Source organism: Hydra vulgaris, chromosome 12 (genome assembly GCF_038396675.1).
Source record: "Hydra vulgaris chromosome 12, alternate assembly HydraT2T_AEP".
Taxonomy (NCBI): domain Eukaryota; kingdom Metazoa; phylum Cnidaria; class Hydrozoa; order Anthoathecata; family Hydridae; genus Hydra; species Hydra vulgaris.
In genome coordinates this window covers 56,290,709-56,311,113 of record NC_088931.1, presented here as the reverse complement: position 1 = coordinate 56,311,113, position 20,405 = coordinate 56,290,709, and the positions used below count along the sequence as shown (strand labels likewise).

The following is a 20,405-nucleotide window of genomic DNA, read 5'->3' as shown; positions in this document are numbered from 1 at the left end:
AAAGCTGATAAAAGAAACTGTAGAAGACATACAAACTATAAAAAGATTGCTGATTAGTTTGTATAAAAAGGTATGGAGATGACAGTTGACAAGAAAATTTCAGAAATTTGATTATGGTTGGGTAATTTTTTTATAAAACAAACTAATATCTGAAAACACGTTTCTATCATTTGGAAATATACAGTTTTTTTAAAAACGCAGTTATAAATTTAACTAAATAATTTGGATTTAGCCTTATAATATAAGGCTAAATCCAAAATAATTTAGTTATAATTTTAAAAAAATGTATATTTCCTAATGATATAAGTTATATTTTTATTAACCAAACATTTTTTCATTGAAAAGCAAAACGTTGCAAATGGGCGCCCATCCCATGGGATGTTTCTATGTTGCATATGTGATTTTGAAGGTCTGTGTTTTATAATACTTTTTTTGGATCAAAATTATTGTTTCTTTTATGTCTTTAATGAAAACTTTTGGTTTTAAAGTAGTTTTTATGAATACTTGAAGTATTATTAGCAGTCAAAAAATTTTTTTTAGGGGTTGTCCATAAATTATTTCACCCAATTTTCAACTCCCCATCCCCCAATAATTTATGTCACCCAATTTTCAACTCCCCCAAAAAAAATAAACTTTATAATCATTTGCAGCATTTATTAGCACTCAGAAAAAGTTTCTTGTAAACCAACCCCCCCTCCCCCTCGGAAAAATCCCAATAAGAAAAAATCACCTAGAAAAAAATACCCCGTAAAAAAAAAATAAAAAATACTTTTTTAAATTGATAGATTGCCTGCCCAAACCAAAACACTGTGTGGTTTGTACGTAAGTAATCTTGTAAAAAATTAATAGCAGTTAAAAATTATTTATTTTTAAATTATATGTAATAATTTAATTTATGCACTGATACTCCGGTTGATTCAGTGAAGTATATGAAGTAATTTCGTTATTATCATTTAACGATGAATAGTTTGAAGAATTATTTTCAAGAGAAAAATATTCTTTATTCATATTTTTTTTCGGCAAATCGGTTTGAAAAAGAGTGCTGTATTCGCCTTCATCGACATTTTGATTTTTTTGCCTTTCATCGATATTCGTCTTTATTTCAGTTTTCAATTTACTTTGCTCACATAAAGGAATTGAAGCGAGATAATTTTGATTTTGAAATGCTGTGTATCCTTCTGCTGAATCTAGAATATTTTGAATCAAGAACAAGAATAGTTTTATTTAAAAAGTTTTTTGAGATCTTATTTATGCAAAAAATCAAAATTATTTTTATGAAAGTTAATTTTTTAAACAAATAGTTATCAATATAATTCATTATTTAAAAAAGCAGCTAGAATACCGTATGGACTTTCCTCTTGAATATCAGGCTCAGAGGATTTTTGTAAAGAAGGCTTGGTTTTTCTACGCTTTACGCAAATTACAATGCACAACGTTGCAAACAATACTATTATCAATAAAAAAACTGCTGTAACTGTCAACCCAATCACTTTTGATGTACTTGCTACTTTATTATGCAAACTTGGTGTAGCTGTCTCTGCTAGTATGCTTGTTGTAAAACTTGCTGATTTTGTCTGTGTGTCATGCGTTTCATTTTGTGGCATATTGTTAAACTGTTTGTCTGCACTTGTTGTCTTTATTTTCGTATTTGGTGTTGAACTTGCAGTTGTAGTTTGTGTTTCTGGATTTGGATTTAATGTCCTGGGCTGCGTACTCGGTTTTGATTTTGTCGTGCTTTCTGCAAAAGCTGTTTTTGTATGCTAAAAGAAATATTGCATATTAGAATAAAAAAAACGGGAGTCTGGTCAGTCTACAAAAGAAAATTTTTTTATTTAAATGTCTTTGTAAAAAAAAATTATTTACAATATATATATATATATATATATATATAAATATATATATATATATATATATATATATATATATATATATATATATATATATATATATATATATATATATATATACATATTAACAGGTATTAACTAAAACTCGTGCAGAAATAATTTATGCGAAATAATTTTATTTTTAAATATTATTATAGGCCATATCCGTTTTTCGGCAAGAAGGGGAAATGGAAGGAAAAATAATCAAGTATGCATTTTAAATGCGAAACATGGTCTTGAGATTAATTTCGCCCATACATTTTCGTTCACTTCTATACATTTCCGTTCATTTCCATACATTTCCATTCACGTCAAAAAGCGGTGAAAATTTGCCTTTTAGAAACATTTTATGGTTTTTTTTCTTTTTTGCCAATAAGTAATACAAGATTATTTTAAACCGATTATTATTACTTGTAGAAACCTAAAGCAGGTAATAAACCTTTAATTTTTTTTATCCAAAGTAGTCATTTTGGGGCTCTAAAAGCCTAAAATCGCTGATTATAGTCGTATTTTTAAATTTAAAGTAATAATATTTAAATTCCTCTATAAACTCAAACATAGGTAAGAATTATTTCACAATCTTTTCAAAGAGCCCTTACAGTGTACTTAGTGAAATGTAATTTTTTTTTACAATAAAAATACGAATACACTAACTAAATAAAGTTTGTAAAACTATTTGGTGTAAAAATTTACAAAAATTATAATACAAACATGTTGCAGAGTACTATAAAATTTAAAATACACGACAGGAATTGAGAAGATGCAATTTAGTTTGCCGTTTTAACAAAAAAATGCGAATTAGCCTTTATACTGCATGGTTTTGCAGACTTTATAATTTTATTATTTTCGTTTTGCGGTTGCTGATCCATGAAATATTTGCGTACAAAAGCTGACTATGTGATTTATTACCAAGAAAAGGGAATAAAGGGTTAAATAACATGCCCTAATATTATTATTATTTGCAATATTTTAGTGACTTATAGTCACGAAAAGCTAATATTGACGTTTTATATCAAATCAAACATGAAAATAATGTTTGAGGGCACAAAAATAAGTTTTTCGCATTGTATATTTTATATCTAACCTTATTTAGAATAAAATTTATCTAATGTAGAAGAGTAGTGAATATTTTATAGAATTACAACAACAAAATAGAGTAATATTTTAACAAACAATACATTAATGTGTTTTACTGTTATTTAACTTTTGGCATTTGAAACCAATTTTCTAAAGTCTTTATAAAAGTTGATCATCAATACTTACATCTATATTTAAAATACAGTGAACGCTCAATTAATATAATCAATTCAGTGAACGCTCAATATAAGCAACTCATTTGAACCAATATCAATAAAAAAAGTTTCTTGCGAAAAGTTGCTAATAGGGAAAAATGGAGTACGAAAGTATTTACCGTTATTTCTTTTACTAAACCGTGTAGAATAAATAAATTAAGTTTTATTTTGAAAAAGAAAATATTTTATTATTATTATTATTATCAAATAAGCGTAGTTAATAATTAAAAAAAAATTAAACAATCAAGTTTTAAATCTTTGGTTTTGTACTGCACAAACTGTCGAAACAAACAAAAACAATTAAACATATTTGTTCATGATAGCTTTTTCTCTTATTTATAGTAACAAAAGAACCTCATTTCTTTTGCGCATTCTATCACCAATTAAAAAGAATTTATAACATCATTGATGTTTTTATTGGAGTCATCCAACGTTTTTTCATTATCTTCAGCAGGAGTAGTTTCACTTTCTACTTCGGGATTTTCGTCAAGGTGATTTTCTTCAAGGTAAATGATTTGCTTCGCTTGTTCCACTTGCCCACTCCATAACTTCAGTATCTATTAAATTACAATAATTAAATATGGAATTATACAATCTTGCCAAGGAAATATCATGTTCTTCTGAAAAGTTATCGGAAGGAATATTGTGTTAAATTTCATCACTTGACGAAAAAAGATGTTTAAATGAATTTTGTATAACTGACTCGAGAATTTCATATCATGCCTGCACCGCTAAATAAATAACTTTAAAATTTATATTTTTCAGTGCTGAAACTATTCCATCTTCTGCACCTAAGGCTGCAAGACATCCAAATAGATGTTTGCGATAGCGTTGTTTTAATGATTTTATCACAATTTGATCTAGTGGTTGAAATTCGGGTAACCTATAAAATTATTCTCAGACCCAAGGTAAGTTGCACTATCTACTAAGAGTAAGGCTTTTATAAGAAAGCTTTTAGTTTCCGAGTGTCGAGTTACTGAAGGTATGAATATATCATCATACCAGTGGTTAAAAAATGTATAAATTTGCCAAGCCTTTTTGGATGATTTGTAATATACTGGCAAATTCATACTTTTGAAGCAACGAGAAGATTTTGATTTCCCTTTCATCATCAAATCTAGTTTATGCATACTTTTACGCATGGCATAATTGTTACTCTTTCCTTCATAGCTTTTCTTTCAGCAGCGGATTTTTCAAAATATTTGTAACATTGGTTTTATTGGTCAAGTTTTTATAGACGAGACCAGTTTTGTCGCAATTATATATTTGTTTAGGCAAAAAGCCATTTTCAGCAATATAATTAAAAAAAAATTTTCTAAATGAATTAGCTAACTCCACATTGCAAGACATACTTTCTCCACAAACAGAGAAAATCTGTTAACCGTGGCATTTTTTTAAATTTCGTTAACCATTCATCACTTGCAAAAAATGTTTCAGATTCGTTATGTAATCTATTTATATCGAGTGCTTATAATTTTATCATTTCATTTAGAAGTAAATTGTTTAATTGTCGCCGCTCCAAGAACCAAGAAAAGTTGATTTCACTATATTTTGTTGTCTTCATTCGCTTAATCTTACTCTGATTCACATACGTTTTGGTTGCACATTCTTCTAAATTTTCTTTATTTTTTTTACTCTACTTATTGTAAATTTATCAACTTCGTTACCAATGTCCTTTGTTTTCTCACCATTTTCAATGTTTTTTAAATGGATAGTTTATCTTTTAGCAATATTGAACGTCTTTTTTTCTTCTGATTCAAATTTTATGGTTGAATTTAAAGCACAAAAATATTATTTAATTTATTACCTAACAGAAACTAACAAAATTCAAGTAACTATTCTATTTAACAGAAATTCACTTCAATACTGGCTGCAAAAAACACAAACATACTCCAATAGCATAATTTTGTATAATTTGAGGTTATGTTGTTGTAAAAAGCTAATTTTACTTCTGAATTAGCCTGAACTTAACTCAAATATTTAGCTTTAAAAAGATAATTTGCTTATACAGAACAGTTGAACGAAAAAAAATGGTTGTATAAAGGTTTCTTATAAAGAATGTTGCTTCTAGAGAGGTTGCTTATATAGAGCGTTCACTGTATTTTGTTAAATTATTATTTATATCTGTGCATAATAAGCTGTTATCAATGCAAGAAGGATCAACTTCTTGGCACTTTGGTTTACATTTGCTCGAAAGCAATTTTGTAAAAATAGTAATAACAAAAACTTTGTTTAAAGGTTGCCGTTCATTTATGTCTAACCTCGTTTTAAACTTGCTGTTCTTATGAGTCTGAGTTTGTTTAAAGGTTATAACTGTTTCCATCAACAGTTTATACATGTTTATTTGGAGATGGAATCAAAGGGTAATTCATTAAAGCTGATCTTTACATTTTATATCAATGATTGATCATTTTTCTTTATGCAACACTTTATACATAGTTTATCAGCTATGATTTCCATAATTGATTATAATGCATTTTGTATAAACTTTCTTTGTTTGCAAAATATTACTGTGTTAGTTTATCACACTCAATCATGATCCCTATATATCACAATCACGATTACTATATATCACGATCACAATATATAACATTTATTTTACAAATAGTCAAACAAATCAATTTAATAAAACAATAAATTAATTAAATGGTTGATAAACCAGTTTAACAATAAAAATCTTAAACAATTTTCAAAACATTAATCTGAAAAAGTAATACTTAAGAGGTTAACAAATTCTATCTGTTGACCAGCTTCGCACCTTCATTAATCTGTTGACCAGCTTCGCACCTTCATTAATCTGTTGACCAATCTGCTTTGAATCAAGTTCTTTAACCAATTTGAAAAATGACTATATATGATACTTTCAAAAGCTATAATACACAAAAAACTATCGTCACCACCAAGTTTTCTAAATTTCACTAATATTCGTGGTCTTTGGAGTAATTTTTCTTTTGTTGAGTTCTATCTTTTGTTCACCAGACCTATGTTCTTTTTGAGACTTATTTGAGTTCAGCTGTCTTATCTTATGAACTTAGTGTTGATGATTATCTTCCTTTAATTTGTAAAGGCTTTAATAGTCACATACTTGGCCTAGGCATTTACATTTGAAAGAACTCACCCATTTGTTGGAAAACTAGATTTGAATCCACAGAATATTCTTTTATGTGCTTTTGTTTAGCACCACTTCATTCTATTAATTTTCTATTAATTAACTATTCTATTACCTTCTTCTTTGTTCTATATCGCTCTTCTTTATGTTATTTATGATCAGGTTGACCAAGCTCTTTCTCTTCATTCTTCAGCCAATATCGTTGTTGTTGGTAATTTTAATGCTCATCACACTGAATGGCTTGGTTCTAGTGTCAGTGACTCTGCAGGTATTAAGATTCACAACTTTTACCTTTCTTAATCTCTAACACAAATAGTCAACTTTCCAACGCGCTTTCCAGACAATCTGAATCATTTATCTTCTCTACTCAACTTATGTCTTGCTTCTGATCCTTGTCAGTGCTCAGTTTCTCCACATTCACCCTTAGGTGCTTCTGATTACGGTTTAATCTTTCTAAAACTATTATCTCATTCTTCATCATCATCAGGATCCCCCTACCATTGTACCTCTTACAACTACCTTAAAGTAAAGCCTCTCTCTTCTCCATGGTTTTATTCTCATTGTGCTGCTGCAATATGTAATCGCAACCATTTCTTCTATATCTATCGCCAAAATAATTCTTCAGAAAACAGGCGTGTGTTTACTATTGCGAGAAACCATTGTAAAAAAAATTTTTCTAACGTCAAAGTTTGCTATTATCAGGTCACAAAACCTCGTATTTCATTTCAAAAACTCCAGAGACTTCTGGAGAATCTTTAAAAGTATCTACAATAACGGCAAATCTGTTATTCCACCTCTCTTGCAATGGTTTAGATTTTTTCATCTCACCTAAAGATAAAGCTGAATTGTTTGCTAAGAACTTTTTATCAATTTTATCTATTGATTCCACTAATCACATTCTACATGATAAAGATAACAGGTTGATCCATTGCTCGACATTCGTCCAACGGGAGATGGGGGCGCATTGATCGCCGTAGCAGTATTTTGTAAACTGCGAACAACCCAATATAGATATAAAAACTTATTAATTACTAAGCTAAACTAGAACAATCTGTCTTTAAGTAAAAATAGATATTTTAATTAAAAAAATTGATGAGAATAATATAATTTAACATTACAACAATCTTCGCAAAAGATCAAAATACCCTATGCAATGGGGTACTATGATCTCTGACTTTGATCTTATATGAGTAACATTATTTACGTGTTTAATACTGCTCTATCTAAGTGCTATAAACGCTTTAGTTGAAGAGTATTAGTGAACATCTAAAAAAAAGTAAAATTATTATAAAAATATATATATTATCACAACTTAATATACACTGGTCTATAAAGTTTTAAAGTAAATTTTTCATTAGAAGAATTACGACAGTTGTCTGAATGAAAATAAGACCGTTATATACTACTAACATATATATGTGTAAAGATTTTCAAAACTTGAAGCTTATAAAGTCTATAAGAATACAGTATTTTAAGTTTCCAAAGAATATATAAGATTCATACAAGACTTTTATTAAGATTAAAAGTTTACAAGATTATCTTTTTATATTATCATCATTTGTCAAAGTCAAGTCATGCTTTTACTTTACATTGTTTTTTATTCCTAAGCAATAGGTTTAACTTCTCCCCTTTTTTTATTTTTTTATGATGAGTGGTTTTTTTGTTTGATGAGTGATTTTGGTTAGTTTGGTTTAGGGTTTTCTTTTCTTCTGACAAACAAATTTCATTTCTGATTCGAGTATCATTCAAAATTTTTAGTTTCCTACTTTTAACACTTCTTTTTTTAGCCGATGCTTTCAGGTAATGTTTCAAAACTTCGCGTGAGAGTAATGAAGAAATGCTTAGTGACACTGTGTTCAAAAAAATTGTTTCATGATTATTACAGGCATGTAAGACTCGATTCTTTAACATGTATTACATTCATTTCAGGTTCCAAGAATTACTTCATTTGGAGCAGCACAATCTGTAACTGATGATGGTAAATATTCATCATCTTCAAAAATTTCTGAATTAAATGGTTCAATGCCAGCTACTTGAAATTCTCTCTGTCTATTAGATGGTGAGAAAGTTTTTGTAAATGGTTCGCGAACTATTGAAACAATATCGTAAATGGTCATAGGTCTTGCATTTGTGACTATCCAATTATCACATGCAACATTGTAGAACCTTTTCAATGGTTTGAAAACAGCTCTATCCAATGGTACCAATTTATGTGTGCAATAGGGAGGATATCTTAGCATTCTAGTTCCATGTTGAATTGCAAGATCCAAAGCTCTAACAAAAATATAACTTTTAAGGCTGCCCAAAAGTAAAAAAACTGGAGATTCATAAAAACAGTTTAAATACCTCACAAAATGTTCTATCCATTCTATAAAAATGTCTGAATTCATCCAACCAGAAGGATTTACAAATTCCACGCATCCAAGACGACCTTTCAGACTTATTTACTTCCTTTACCTGCTAAAATTTTTACTGGCTTTTGTACTGTTGTGGAATTAGTTTCATCAATACATTATATGATATAAGGATCAAATTTATATTGCTTTCTTACTTTTTTGAGACTTTGAAAAAATTCTCCTACAATGTGTCGGTTAAAGGCGGTTGATCGAGCAAAGTTAATTGCCTCAGGTGTTCATAAAGGCCACTCTAATTGTCTTTCATAAAACCTTGCAACCAATCAATCCCTGCAAATTTATTTTTCATTTTACTGGTCTGCCCTCTAAAACTTCATTATCAGCTACTTTCATTGTATTACATGGTATAGCAACTCTGTCTGTTTTTTTATTTTTTTTACCTGACCAATTTAAGATCTGAAAATTAAAAAAAAAAGTTTAAAATAAAATAATTGTTTAAAAAAAAACTATTTATATTATAATATAATGTAAACTAATAGTAAAACTTACGTAAAACTAAAAACTAATAAAATTGATGTTAGTTTTTAACACTATTACAAATTTGTTTAAAACACTGTTAAAAATTATATTTTTTATTTAACAATTTTTATTTGTCATAAGTACAAATGTATAAAATTTAAATAAAATATTTAAGTCTTATAATATAAGTTATATGGGGCACTTTGATCATCCAATCAGTGAGCCCCGCCTAGTTAATGATCAATGTGCCCCAATAGGTACAGTTGATATATTGATGCCATTAACTTCTATAAATATTGTAACCAACTCAAAAAAACAACTTTATCATACACTTAACACATATGAGTTTACAATAAAATGGTTGTAAAGTCATAAGGAAATCCAATTAAAAATTTATCTGAATTTGTTTACTACTTTCAAAAAATCATTTTTCATGAAAAAAAACTATATTTTCTTTACGCAGAAGTATCAAAAATATTGCGATTAAACAATAAAGGGTAGTATAATGGTTAATTAAATTGCAATCTCAAAATAAGACAAAAATAAACAAGAGTCTTGTTTTCCAGTCTGCCGGAAAGTGGCATCTGTTTCGAAAAATCTGGAGAGCGATCTGAATGGTCTTACTACCATTAAGACTTACTACCCATTAGACTTCTTACTACCATGAACAAGGTTTTTGCGTTTTTAATTAATCAACACTTAATCTCTCATCTTGAATCTAATAGATTACTTTCTGATCATCAATATGGATTTTGATTTTCTTGTTCTACTGCTGATTTGTTAACAGTAATAACTGATGGGTTTTATCGTGCATTAGATAGATTTGGAGAGGCTAAGGCTATTGCCCTCGATATTTCTAAAGACTTTGAAAAAGTTTGGCATGCTGGTCTCCTCTATAAACTCTCTTCTTACGGCGTATCAGGTAACATCTTTAAGATTATTAAATCATTCCTTATCAATCGTACTATGAAAGTTATCCTCAATGGATAGTAATCTTCTTCATTTCCTGTAACTTCAGGGGCTCCTCAAGGTTCTATCCTAGGCCCTACACTTTTCTTAATTTACATTGACAATCTCCCTAAAATTCTCACATCAACGGTGGTAAAAATGCATTGTAATCGCGTTTTGGACCTGCTCTTGCAGCCAACCTTCAAATATTGTCACATCGTCGTGATTTTGCTTCTCTTTCTCTTTTCTATAAATACTATAATGGGCGCTGCTCTAAACAGTTAGCGTCTCTTGTATCATCAACTAAAACTTATTCACGTGGTACTTGTCAATCAATTAAGTCTCATCCTTTTACTGTGAATGTTCCTAAGAGCTCCAAAAATTCCTATTCGACTGGTTTTTTCTTCAAACATCAGTTCTTTAGAACTCACTCTCTTCATCTTGTTTTCCTGATTCATATAATTTGCAATCTTTTAAGTCGTCTTTTAATCGTTATCTTACTTTATAAACTTGATCTTTCCTCTTTCAGTATCTTCCAATCCTATTAGTGGTTGCTTGCAGCCTTGTTAGAAATTTTGACGTTGGCGTCATTGGGATTATGGCGTTATTGGGATTATGGCTTTAAATCAAATTTTTAAAGCGTAAGGAAATGCAAAGTATGGTCATTAATTTATTTTAAGAAAAAAATGACTATAAAATACAAAAAAATTGAGGTGATAGGCAAACGTAATAAAAATATATATGTCTGCTTAGCACCTTCAAGCCAATGATTGGCATTTTTTGTTAAAGGTTTAAAAAAAGAACCCTGATATGTAGTTGTAATTTATTGGTTTCATTATTTTTGATGATCACATTAGTCATTACTCTTTACTAAGTATTCTCTATTTATGCTAATGTATAATAATTTATGCTAATGAATAATGACAAATTATTTTTGCTAAATAATGTAAAACATAACCTTGACAAAGATAAAAGCGAAAGCAAAGATAAGGAAATGGATTTTTAAAACGTAGACAACATAGTATATACACTATACTCAACTTAGTTAAACGCTATACTCAAGGAGCAATCGACACATTTTTTTTTTTTTAATTTTATTTAGGTGCCCTAAGAAGTCCCTACGGTCTTATCACAGAGCACCGCGGATGAGCATTTAATTGGAAGTTTACGCCTCCTTCCTAACTGATGTCACAAAACTTGCCCGGAGGTTGGGTTTGAACCACAGATCTTTGTTTCTGAGGCAAGTGCGCTACCACTGCGCCACGGTTGCTCATATCATAATTAACATATCACGGCTGCTCAAATCAAAATCAACATAATGTGTTTAAGCGTATTCTCTCTCTCTCTCTCTCTCTCTCTCTCTCTCTCTCTCTCTCTCTCTCTCTCTCTCTCTCTCTCTCTCTCTCTCTCTCTCTCTCTCTGCAGCGCTTTATCCTTTAACTATAATTATGTAAACTTATTTTCTGTATTTGTAAGAAAGAGTGATTTTTTTCTTCACGCAGGTTTGTTTTTTAATTATTATCGTAAAAAAAAAAAAAAATTGTGGGAGAGATGTTTATCAAACTCTTTAAAATCTAAAACATAATAAATCTTCAAAGTTTATTTTACACTTTTACATATAGGTTTACACATAATAAATAAACTACACCTATTTAGAGAGTGCAAACCTCCCCTTTTTTATTTTTCATTGAGAGTATTTTTTATTTAGAGGGTGCAACATTTATTTTTATTTTTTAATTTAGAGAGTGCAATATTTTATTTTATTTTTAATTTAGAGAGTGCAACATTTCTTTTTTTTAATTTAGAGAGTGCAATATTTCTTTTTTTTTAATTTAGAGAGTGCAACATTTTTTTTTTTTTAATTTAGAGAGTGCAACATTTGTTTCTTTTTTTTTTAAAATCAACACTATTTGTTTTACTTACAAAAATTGTTGTTTTTTCCGTCTGATTAAACCTTGCGATGGTATATGCGGTTGGTTTCTCCACTGCGCCACATATTGGTTTTGCCAGATCAGCTTTATAAATAATTTTATATACAAATTAAGATAAATGAAACATAGTTAAAAAAAACAAGAAGCGAGGAGCAGAATGTGGCATTAAATCGGAGCTAGTTAAGTTTAAAAATGTTAAAGTTCCATTAAAAGTTCCATTAAAAGAAATATAAAAACATAGTTTATAAAAGCATCAATCATTGCACATCGATCATCGGTTTTAAATTCGCACTACATAGTACTAATTTAAAACCGATGATAATAACATTTGGTATCGCAGCTCGGGTCTTAACGAGAATTTGTATTATATTTTTATAAACAATTAGCAATTTGAAATAGTAAACTTATATAATAACTTTTGAAATAGAGATGTAGGGGAGATTAGAGAAAACATTAAAAAATATTGCTAAGATAACTTTAAATCTTTTTTAATATAATATATGTATTGCACCGAACAAGTTTTAACAAATAAAGCATCATTTTGGGCACTGAATCCATTCCCTAAGATTGACAGCAGGTTATACTAAAGTATATATATATCTTTGATTTTAGAGGAATTGTGCCATTGGGGTAAAGTGGGACAGTAATGGGGTAAAGTGGGATAAGCGAGTAATTAACAACATATTAACAAAAATTATTAATTAAAAACTATTAAAGCCGTAAATCACGCAATCTTCAAAAGTTCAAGTGGTTTCTATAATATAATTACAAAAGTGATATGGGAGAAATAGGCAATCGTTTAATTTTATTTTTTCCATTTCACCCCTCAAAAAATCGTTTCTTAGAAGTACTTTTCAATAATGTGATTTATTCCCACAAACATGGAGACAAGACGATGTTTGCTAAATAAAGGGGAAAAAAATTTTATACTTTACAATAGATAATATTGATTAAAGACCTCTTCTAAATGGATTCTTCGAGATGTCCTACTTTTCCTGCATCCCACTTCTCCCCACTCTTTCATATAAAACTGACTCATTTAGTTTAATAGAAATTCTCAAGGATTGTATAGTATTGCATGACTTCATATTTATCATTTAATGTTTCAAATAGTATCGCAATTCAATTAATTATGTGGTATGACTTCCGTAATTTAATTTATTATCTGGAATTGTTATTTTAATTTAATTATGTGGCATCGCTTCCGTATTTTAATCGCATGGCCTTTTATTCTGTATTCAACATTTAATAACTAAAGTAAACTATCAATAATAATAAAACCTAAAACTTAAATAAGCTAACAATAAATCATCATTTATTAAGTTTTTTATACCCTCATTAACTAAATATTATTAACTAAACCTCCAAAAAGCGATCTTTCTTGTGTTTTGTTAATAATAAATTCAAAAGGTCATACTTTCTTTTTTTTTTCTTATGCGAATAATCATTACCATACGATTTTTTTTAATATTAGTATTGTATGGTATCAAACCAATACTAATAGTATCGACATTAGTATATAAGCGATACCTCGCGATACGAGACCATTCTTCTTGGTATCAACTTACACGATACCAATTATCTAATGTCTAAATATAACTTATATTACTCATTAGAAGGATCATATTGGTATAATAACATGTATGTATGATAGAATGTATTTATGATAGAATATATGTATGCTAGAATATATGTATGATATATTCATGTATTTATGAAAACATGTATGGTAGCATGTATCTATCGATACATGCTACCATACATGCCACCATAGACACATGCTATCATACATATATTCTATCATACATACATTCTATCATGCATACATGTTATTATACATATATGTGAATCTTTTAATGAGTAACATATAAAATATAATAAGAATAATAATATAATAGTAATAAAAAAGTAATATAATGATAATAAAAAACCAAGTTACCAAAACTTTATACAGTGATCATATATGATCACCGTATAAAGTTATGGTAACTTGTAATTACTTTAAAAAAATTGCATTGCTGACCTTGGTCTATTTTAAAAATAGCTTTTTTTTCTTCTAGAATCATTAAAAACTATCTACAACAACGTCTTGAGCGGTTGTTAACTTTAAACAATTATTGAACTTAAGATAAGTAAAAGTTTTTATCATTATTTATAGCTATTCTCACTAAACTTTGGCTTTAATAATTTAAAAAAAACTTTTTGTAATATCCAAAAAATCATGCGTTTTATAGCTGACGTTTTTTTGAAGTTAATCAGCACAAGACGTGTTTAGCATATCTATAAAATCTATTTTTTAAACGTTTTAAACACGTGTTTGTACTTACTGGGTATGATCTGTTCTAAATAAGGAATCAGTGAGCTTCAATCGTGGAAAACTATTGCCTTTATTAGAAAAATGACCCTGGATCGAGACATTAAGTTTTATGGTTATGCTGGGCGTTTTATTATGCGTCAAATTACCTAAAGTGAAAGTGAAAGTTTGAATTCTCTGACTATTCTTTTATGTACTTTTGCTTGGCACTGTTTCACTTAATCACCATGCTTCGACTGTTTCACTCAATCACCTTTCTTAATGTTCTAGACCCTTTTCTTTTTTTTAAGGCTTCACTTAATTTGAAGTTGTTTCCAGGTAGTATTCTTCAAACTGACCAGGTCCTTTTTTATAATAAATTCATAGTTGAGTAAATAAATTCATATATGAATGAGAAAAATCTGTAATTTAGAAAAGATGTGCACATCTATTCCGTGTATCTTTAAGACTGCAGCCCCACGAAAAAAAGTTTTATAGAATTTCTGTAAACTTTTGGGACATATTGTCTATAGAAATTCTATAGAATTCTATAGAATTTCTATAGAATGTCTATTAATTTCTATAGAAATTGCTATAAAACTTTTTTTCTATAAAATAAAAAGTAGAAAAAAAAGCTCTATTGGAATTTCTATAGAAATAAACAGAGGTTCTATAGAAATTCTATAGAATTCTATAGAATTTCTATAGACCATATTCCAAAAGTTTATAGAATTTCTATAAAACTTTTTTTCCTGGGGCAATTGATAAAACAAATTTTTTTCTTATTATTTATTAACATGAAATATCCGGCGTAACCAGCCGAATTAATTTATTATCCGGCCGGATATCGGATATCGAAAAATATACATACTGAGTATGTATATTTTCCGATATCCGGTATCTGAGTATAATACTCGACCCAAATATCCGGCCGGAAGTTCTATTAGGGACACCTTTAGAATTGAATATAGTTTATTTCATTTTTTTTTTTTTTGCGTGTTTATTTTGCTTGTTATAATTTTGCTCGATATACAAACTTCTTCACCAAGATACTTCAATAATTTCTTATAATTTTTTATTTTCACTTGGCTCGGCAAATAATTTTAAAATAGAAATTAAATTTTTTTAAATTAACTTGTGAAATTTAACATATAAAATAATTTTTTTTAATTTGAAGTTTGGATGTTTTGCCGTGCACTTAAAAGATATTTTTGCAAAAACACTTTTAAAGTCCAATGTCATTTTATAACATATTTCATATTTAGAACATCAGAGCAATCATTCGAAAAGGTTTGATGTAAAGGGGTAAAGAGGTATTATAGCTAGTAAAGATAGCCATGAAGAGTTATAGTAGTTATAAAGATAGCCTTGAAGAGGGACGGATTAAGACCGTCTATTAAAGCTAGTCATAAAGAGATACCGTACCTAGTAAAGATACAACCTGTGTATTTTATAGCTACTTATATCTAAATTACTTACTGTAGTTACCTAAAGTATCTATAGATACTTAAAGTATCTTCAAAGACATGCTTGCTGTTTTTTTTCATAAAAATAAGATAACTTTTATGTAGTAACAAGAAACTTTGTACATTCGCCATATTGAATTATTTTAAACCAGTATAAATCTAAATAGGTTACAAACGCAAAATCCAGTTTTTTGTAACCTCGTGAAACTCCAAATTTTTATTTATAATTTTTGTAAAAAAGAAGGTAAAATTTTAAAAATAAAAATTCAAAAGTGTATTACATTTTCTAGTGTCTCTCCCCACTGAAATAAGTAACTTTAGTTTTGATTTACTTGTAAAAATGATGTAAGTAATGCAAAAGTCCTTACGAATCATTTAGTGTGATTAGTACAAATGTCTGATAAAAGCTAATTTATAGCCCAAGTTTTAGATATGGTAAAAGCTAATTTATAACTTACACCCGGTGGGATATTGGCTAGCGACTAGCTAGCGATATTCGTAACAATAAAGAGATTTGACCACGAGGATTGCTAGCTAAGTAAGCTAGCAAAAAATTACATTATTGTATATCTTGTTCATTCAATGCTGTATTATATTAATATTGTAATTTTTATAATAATAATATGTTTTAAAAAGATGTGGTGTAAATTGCTTGCAGTATAGACAACCTATAAATTTATTGTTATGTTTTAGCATGTTACAAAGTTATGATATGTAATAACCAACATATTGTTTTAAAATCACTAACTAAAAACCCAATATGTACATGCATATGTATATACATATCGCTAGTGATCTTCAATACTTCAAATACTTAATAAAAATATACTACATTTAATAAATTTAAAAAAATATATACTAAATTTCATAAATATTAAATGTATAGTATATTTACACACAGAAAAAAATAGTTTAAGAGTGTGATATGATATTGATAAAAGATATACATATTTGGGGGCAGAAAAATATTTTTTATAAAAGTTTCATCTAATATTTCTACTTACAGTTTTTCCAATAACGATCCCCTTCAATTTTTATCATAACGCAGCTTTCATCACTTTGATTATTGTTTGATTTGTAATTGAGATTAATTTTTAAAAGTTCTCCTTTACTATATCTATTATTTGTTAACTAAATAAGAAAAAGAAGACTTAAATGTGTTATATCAAAACCAAAAAAGCATTGAAAATAAAACACAAATGCATACCATTAACGCACCACCACGAACTAAGCTAAAACCGTGAAAACTTAAATATTCCCATTCCATGTTTTGGTTTAAAATTTGAACAGAGGTAATCTTTTCACTGTTTACGGTGTCACTAGATTTCAAAACAGCGTTTAGATTTTGTTTATACGATATAGTGTAAATGGAAGTCTTTAATGGATAAATATAAAACTTGCAACCTGCAATAAAACTAAAATTAAACTTCCATTTAAAATTTAATAAAACATAAAACTAAAAAAAAATTATATTGTTACCACCATTTGTTGAACATCTATTACTTGGTGTTAAAATAGTCCCTGAATTTGAACACAAACATAAACTCTTGCTGATTTGCTTAGCGCTCAACTCTGAACAACGAACGCTAGTATCGCATTTAAGAGTATCACCAGTAGAATTCCGATTAACTATTAACGTTTGACTTTTCACATAAGTTAATAAAAAATAAAATATTTTCCAGTTTGCCATATTTGTTTAATGTTTTAACTTAATAGTTTTTGTTTAAACCATGGCTGACTTTGTTTTGATTGTTTTCAAAATCTTTAAGTACAAATTTCTTTTAATTTGGATTAACCTTAATATTTAAACTTTTTAATCCATAGATTATTCTTGTATATCTTATTTATTTTTAAAAATTTATTTATTAATAGTTAAATTTTGCTTTAAAATGATTACTTTGAGAATATTTTATTTAAAATTCTCTGCGACTTTTGTTTTGAAAGAAATAATTTAATTATAACTTGTCACATGTGACATATCTAAAGTCTTTATATATATTTTTAAAAAAAAATTAACGAGTAAGTTATTCGACTTTTTCTTTAGTTAATTTTATAGGGATTAATTTTGATTATTCAAAAAGTTTTAACGGAATAGACAAGTATACAGTACACAAATTTTTACAAAAAAACAGTATGCAATTTGTAAAAACATTCTAGCAGAATTATAAAATTAGAGTTGTAACATTTCCTGTTGAATTATATTAACAACAATTGTAAACTTTATAGAATGTAAAAAACTTAGTTCTCCAAACAACAACATCAATAAATTTTATCATGGCAGCTATGGTAACAATTATAAAAACTTTATAATTGTATTTTTGCATATTATGTATTAAAAACATTTAACTTTATTTTTTTGGAGGTTCAAAGTTTCTATTTAAACAGTAAAATATCCTCTAGAGCTTAGTCCCTTTTTCTCTATTAACTTTTTTTCTCGGAGTGTACCTCTTAAAGTAAAAAGTTTTTAATGAAATAATTATAAATTTTATTATAAGTTTTAAAAACTTCGTTTAATTTTTTCTGAAAATACAAAAAATGCTGATATAAGTCTGTTTAAGATGTCTGAATGATCATAACTTTTGTATAATATTTCGTTATTTGCTTGAATGTTACTTTTTAAATAAACATTGTTTTTAAAACTTTTACTTAACCAACCACAACTGTTATATATTTTACTTTTATATTTTTCAATAAAATAGTTGTAAAGTATACGTATATATTACGGTTCTTGTAAATACGTGTTCTCTTTAATTTATTTATTTATTATTATCATTATTATTATTATTTTTTTTTTCAATTTTTCTTGTTTACTTGATTATTACTCTTAACATAAGTATTGTTCTTTAAGTATATCTTAAAATAATTATTTATTTTACATTTATAGTTTTCAATAAATAATTTGTAAAGCATACAAAAAAATGTCTTCTTCTTGCCCCGACAATGTTTATATTTATATATTTTTAAATTGTAAAGGTTATTAAACGGCGAAATAAACAAACAAACAAAAAATTGCGACTCGAATTTGTTTGTTTTGTTGCTTTTTTATTTCGTTTTTTGATACTTTTTTCTTTTGACTTTCTTAATCATTACTTTAATTCTTTGTTTATTAGCTTTGCGTTATTTTGATCAACTTGTAAAGATTCTGTCACCGAAGTATTTTAAAATGCTGGAGGCAAGTTTTTTGCCACCTCAGTTGGTTATTGTTTTCCTTGTTCTAGCTTTAGGTAATAGTCATATAATAGTAGGAGTCATGATAGATATAAATTTTTAGGTTTAACATCGTTGCTTGTCTATCTGAAAAGATTGATTTGGATCTTGACGATCAGTAATCTTTAGATTATTATCAAACAGTACACGATCGTACAACAACAAACAGTCTATGCATCTTAGACAAAAACCTAAACTTTTCTCACGTTCATATTTTTTAATATACTAATTATGTTTAAAAAACAGAAAATAGAAAATGCAAGATATTATACTTGGTCAAAGTAAAAGTCTTCTTTTTTTCGTATGTCAGGTTTTACATAAGCAAGTTAACACAAACCCACTCAAAATGTTGGTTGCGATTGATGCCTTTAAGCAAGCTTTTTCCAAATGTTCCGCTAGTTCAAAAATGGAAACTGTTTTTCTAAGGTTATTCATGCGCCAAAAATAATTTTACTATAATATAAACGTTTAAATGATTCATAAACATCTTGAGCTTGAAGTTTGCGTGATGTATGATGTAGTAAAGTTAGCAAGTAAACTCAATTTTCTTTTGCAAAATCAATAAAGTTAATTGTCAATGCAATTCATGATTGTCTAAAACTAAAACAATCAGATTCTACTTTGACAAATGTGGGAAAGAAAAATAGTAAATGAACCACACCTTGAATGTTTCCTCTGTCATTCATCTGGTTCGCTGGGCTGCGCCAGCGCAAGCGGAAGCTGGAGGTCCATTTTTTAGAAATATGTCCTTGAAATGTAACCGTGGAAATATATAAAACGGGAGTACTGAAGTACCACACGCATTTATTGCGTTCCACATAGTCACCATTTTTCCACGTTCAGCACTGATGACAGCAGATATTTGTCATTCACCTTTTTAAGCAATTACGGGTTTGGACACTTGAATTATCCTCGTTTCGTCAACATTTCAGATCTGATGAGGCAAAAGCTGGAACTGTTGCAATAATACTTAAATATTGTTGTAAAATATGTCAAGATGAGTTCTGGTTTTGAATTAGTCATTGAATTTGAAGTGTACGGATTGCATTCAAACTTTCCATTTGCAGATGTTCAAACTGTTATTTGTGCAGTATTGACCTGTCAACTTAAAATGTTTTGGCAGCTTTGTGGAGTGTGTGTGTGTGTGTGTGTGTGTGTGTGTGTGTGTGTGTGTGTGTGTGTGTGTGTGTGGAAAAGGGTGGGGGGGGGGGGAGGGGGAAAGAGGAGGTGGAGGGGGAGATGAGCCTACGGGCTAGGTTCATCTCTCGCTCCACCTCCATATATATATATATGTATATATATATTTATATTTATATATATATATATATATATATATATATATATATATATATATTTATATATATATATATATATATTTATATATATACATATTTAATATA

General features: G+C 28.3%; 1 protein-coding gene across 1 annotated transcript; it reads right to left on the bottom strand.

Annotated features, from left to right (window-relative positions):
• Positions 1-812: 812 nt before the first annotated feature.
• Positions 813-17,762, bottom strand: LOC101238080 (uncharacterized). The gene is made up of 6 exons (XM_065813791.1): positions 17,278-17,762; positions 17,006-17,202; positions 16,803-16,929; positions 12,032-12,123; positions 1,343-1,760; positions 813-1,187 (listed from the first exon to the last, which is right to left on the bottom strand). Exons 1-6 carry the CDS (start codon positions 17,486-17,488, stop codon positions 889-891), a joined length of 1,344 nt encoding a protein of 447 aa, XP_065669863.1. The 5' UTR covers positions 17,489-17,762; the 3' UTR covers positions 813-888.
• Positions 17,763-20,405: the final 2,643 nt, after the last annotated feature.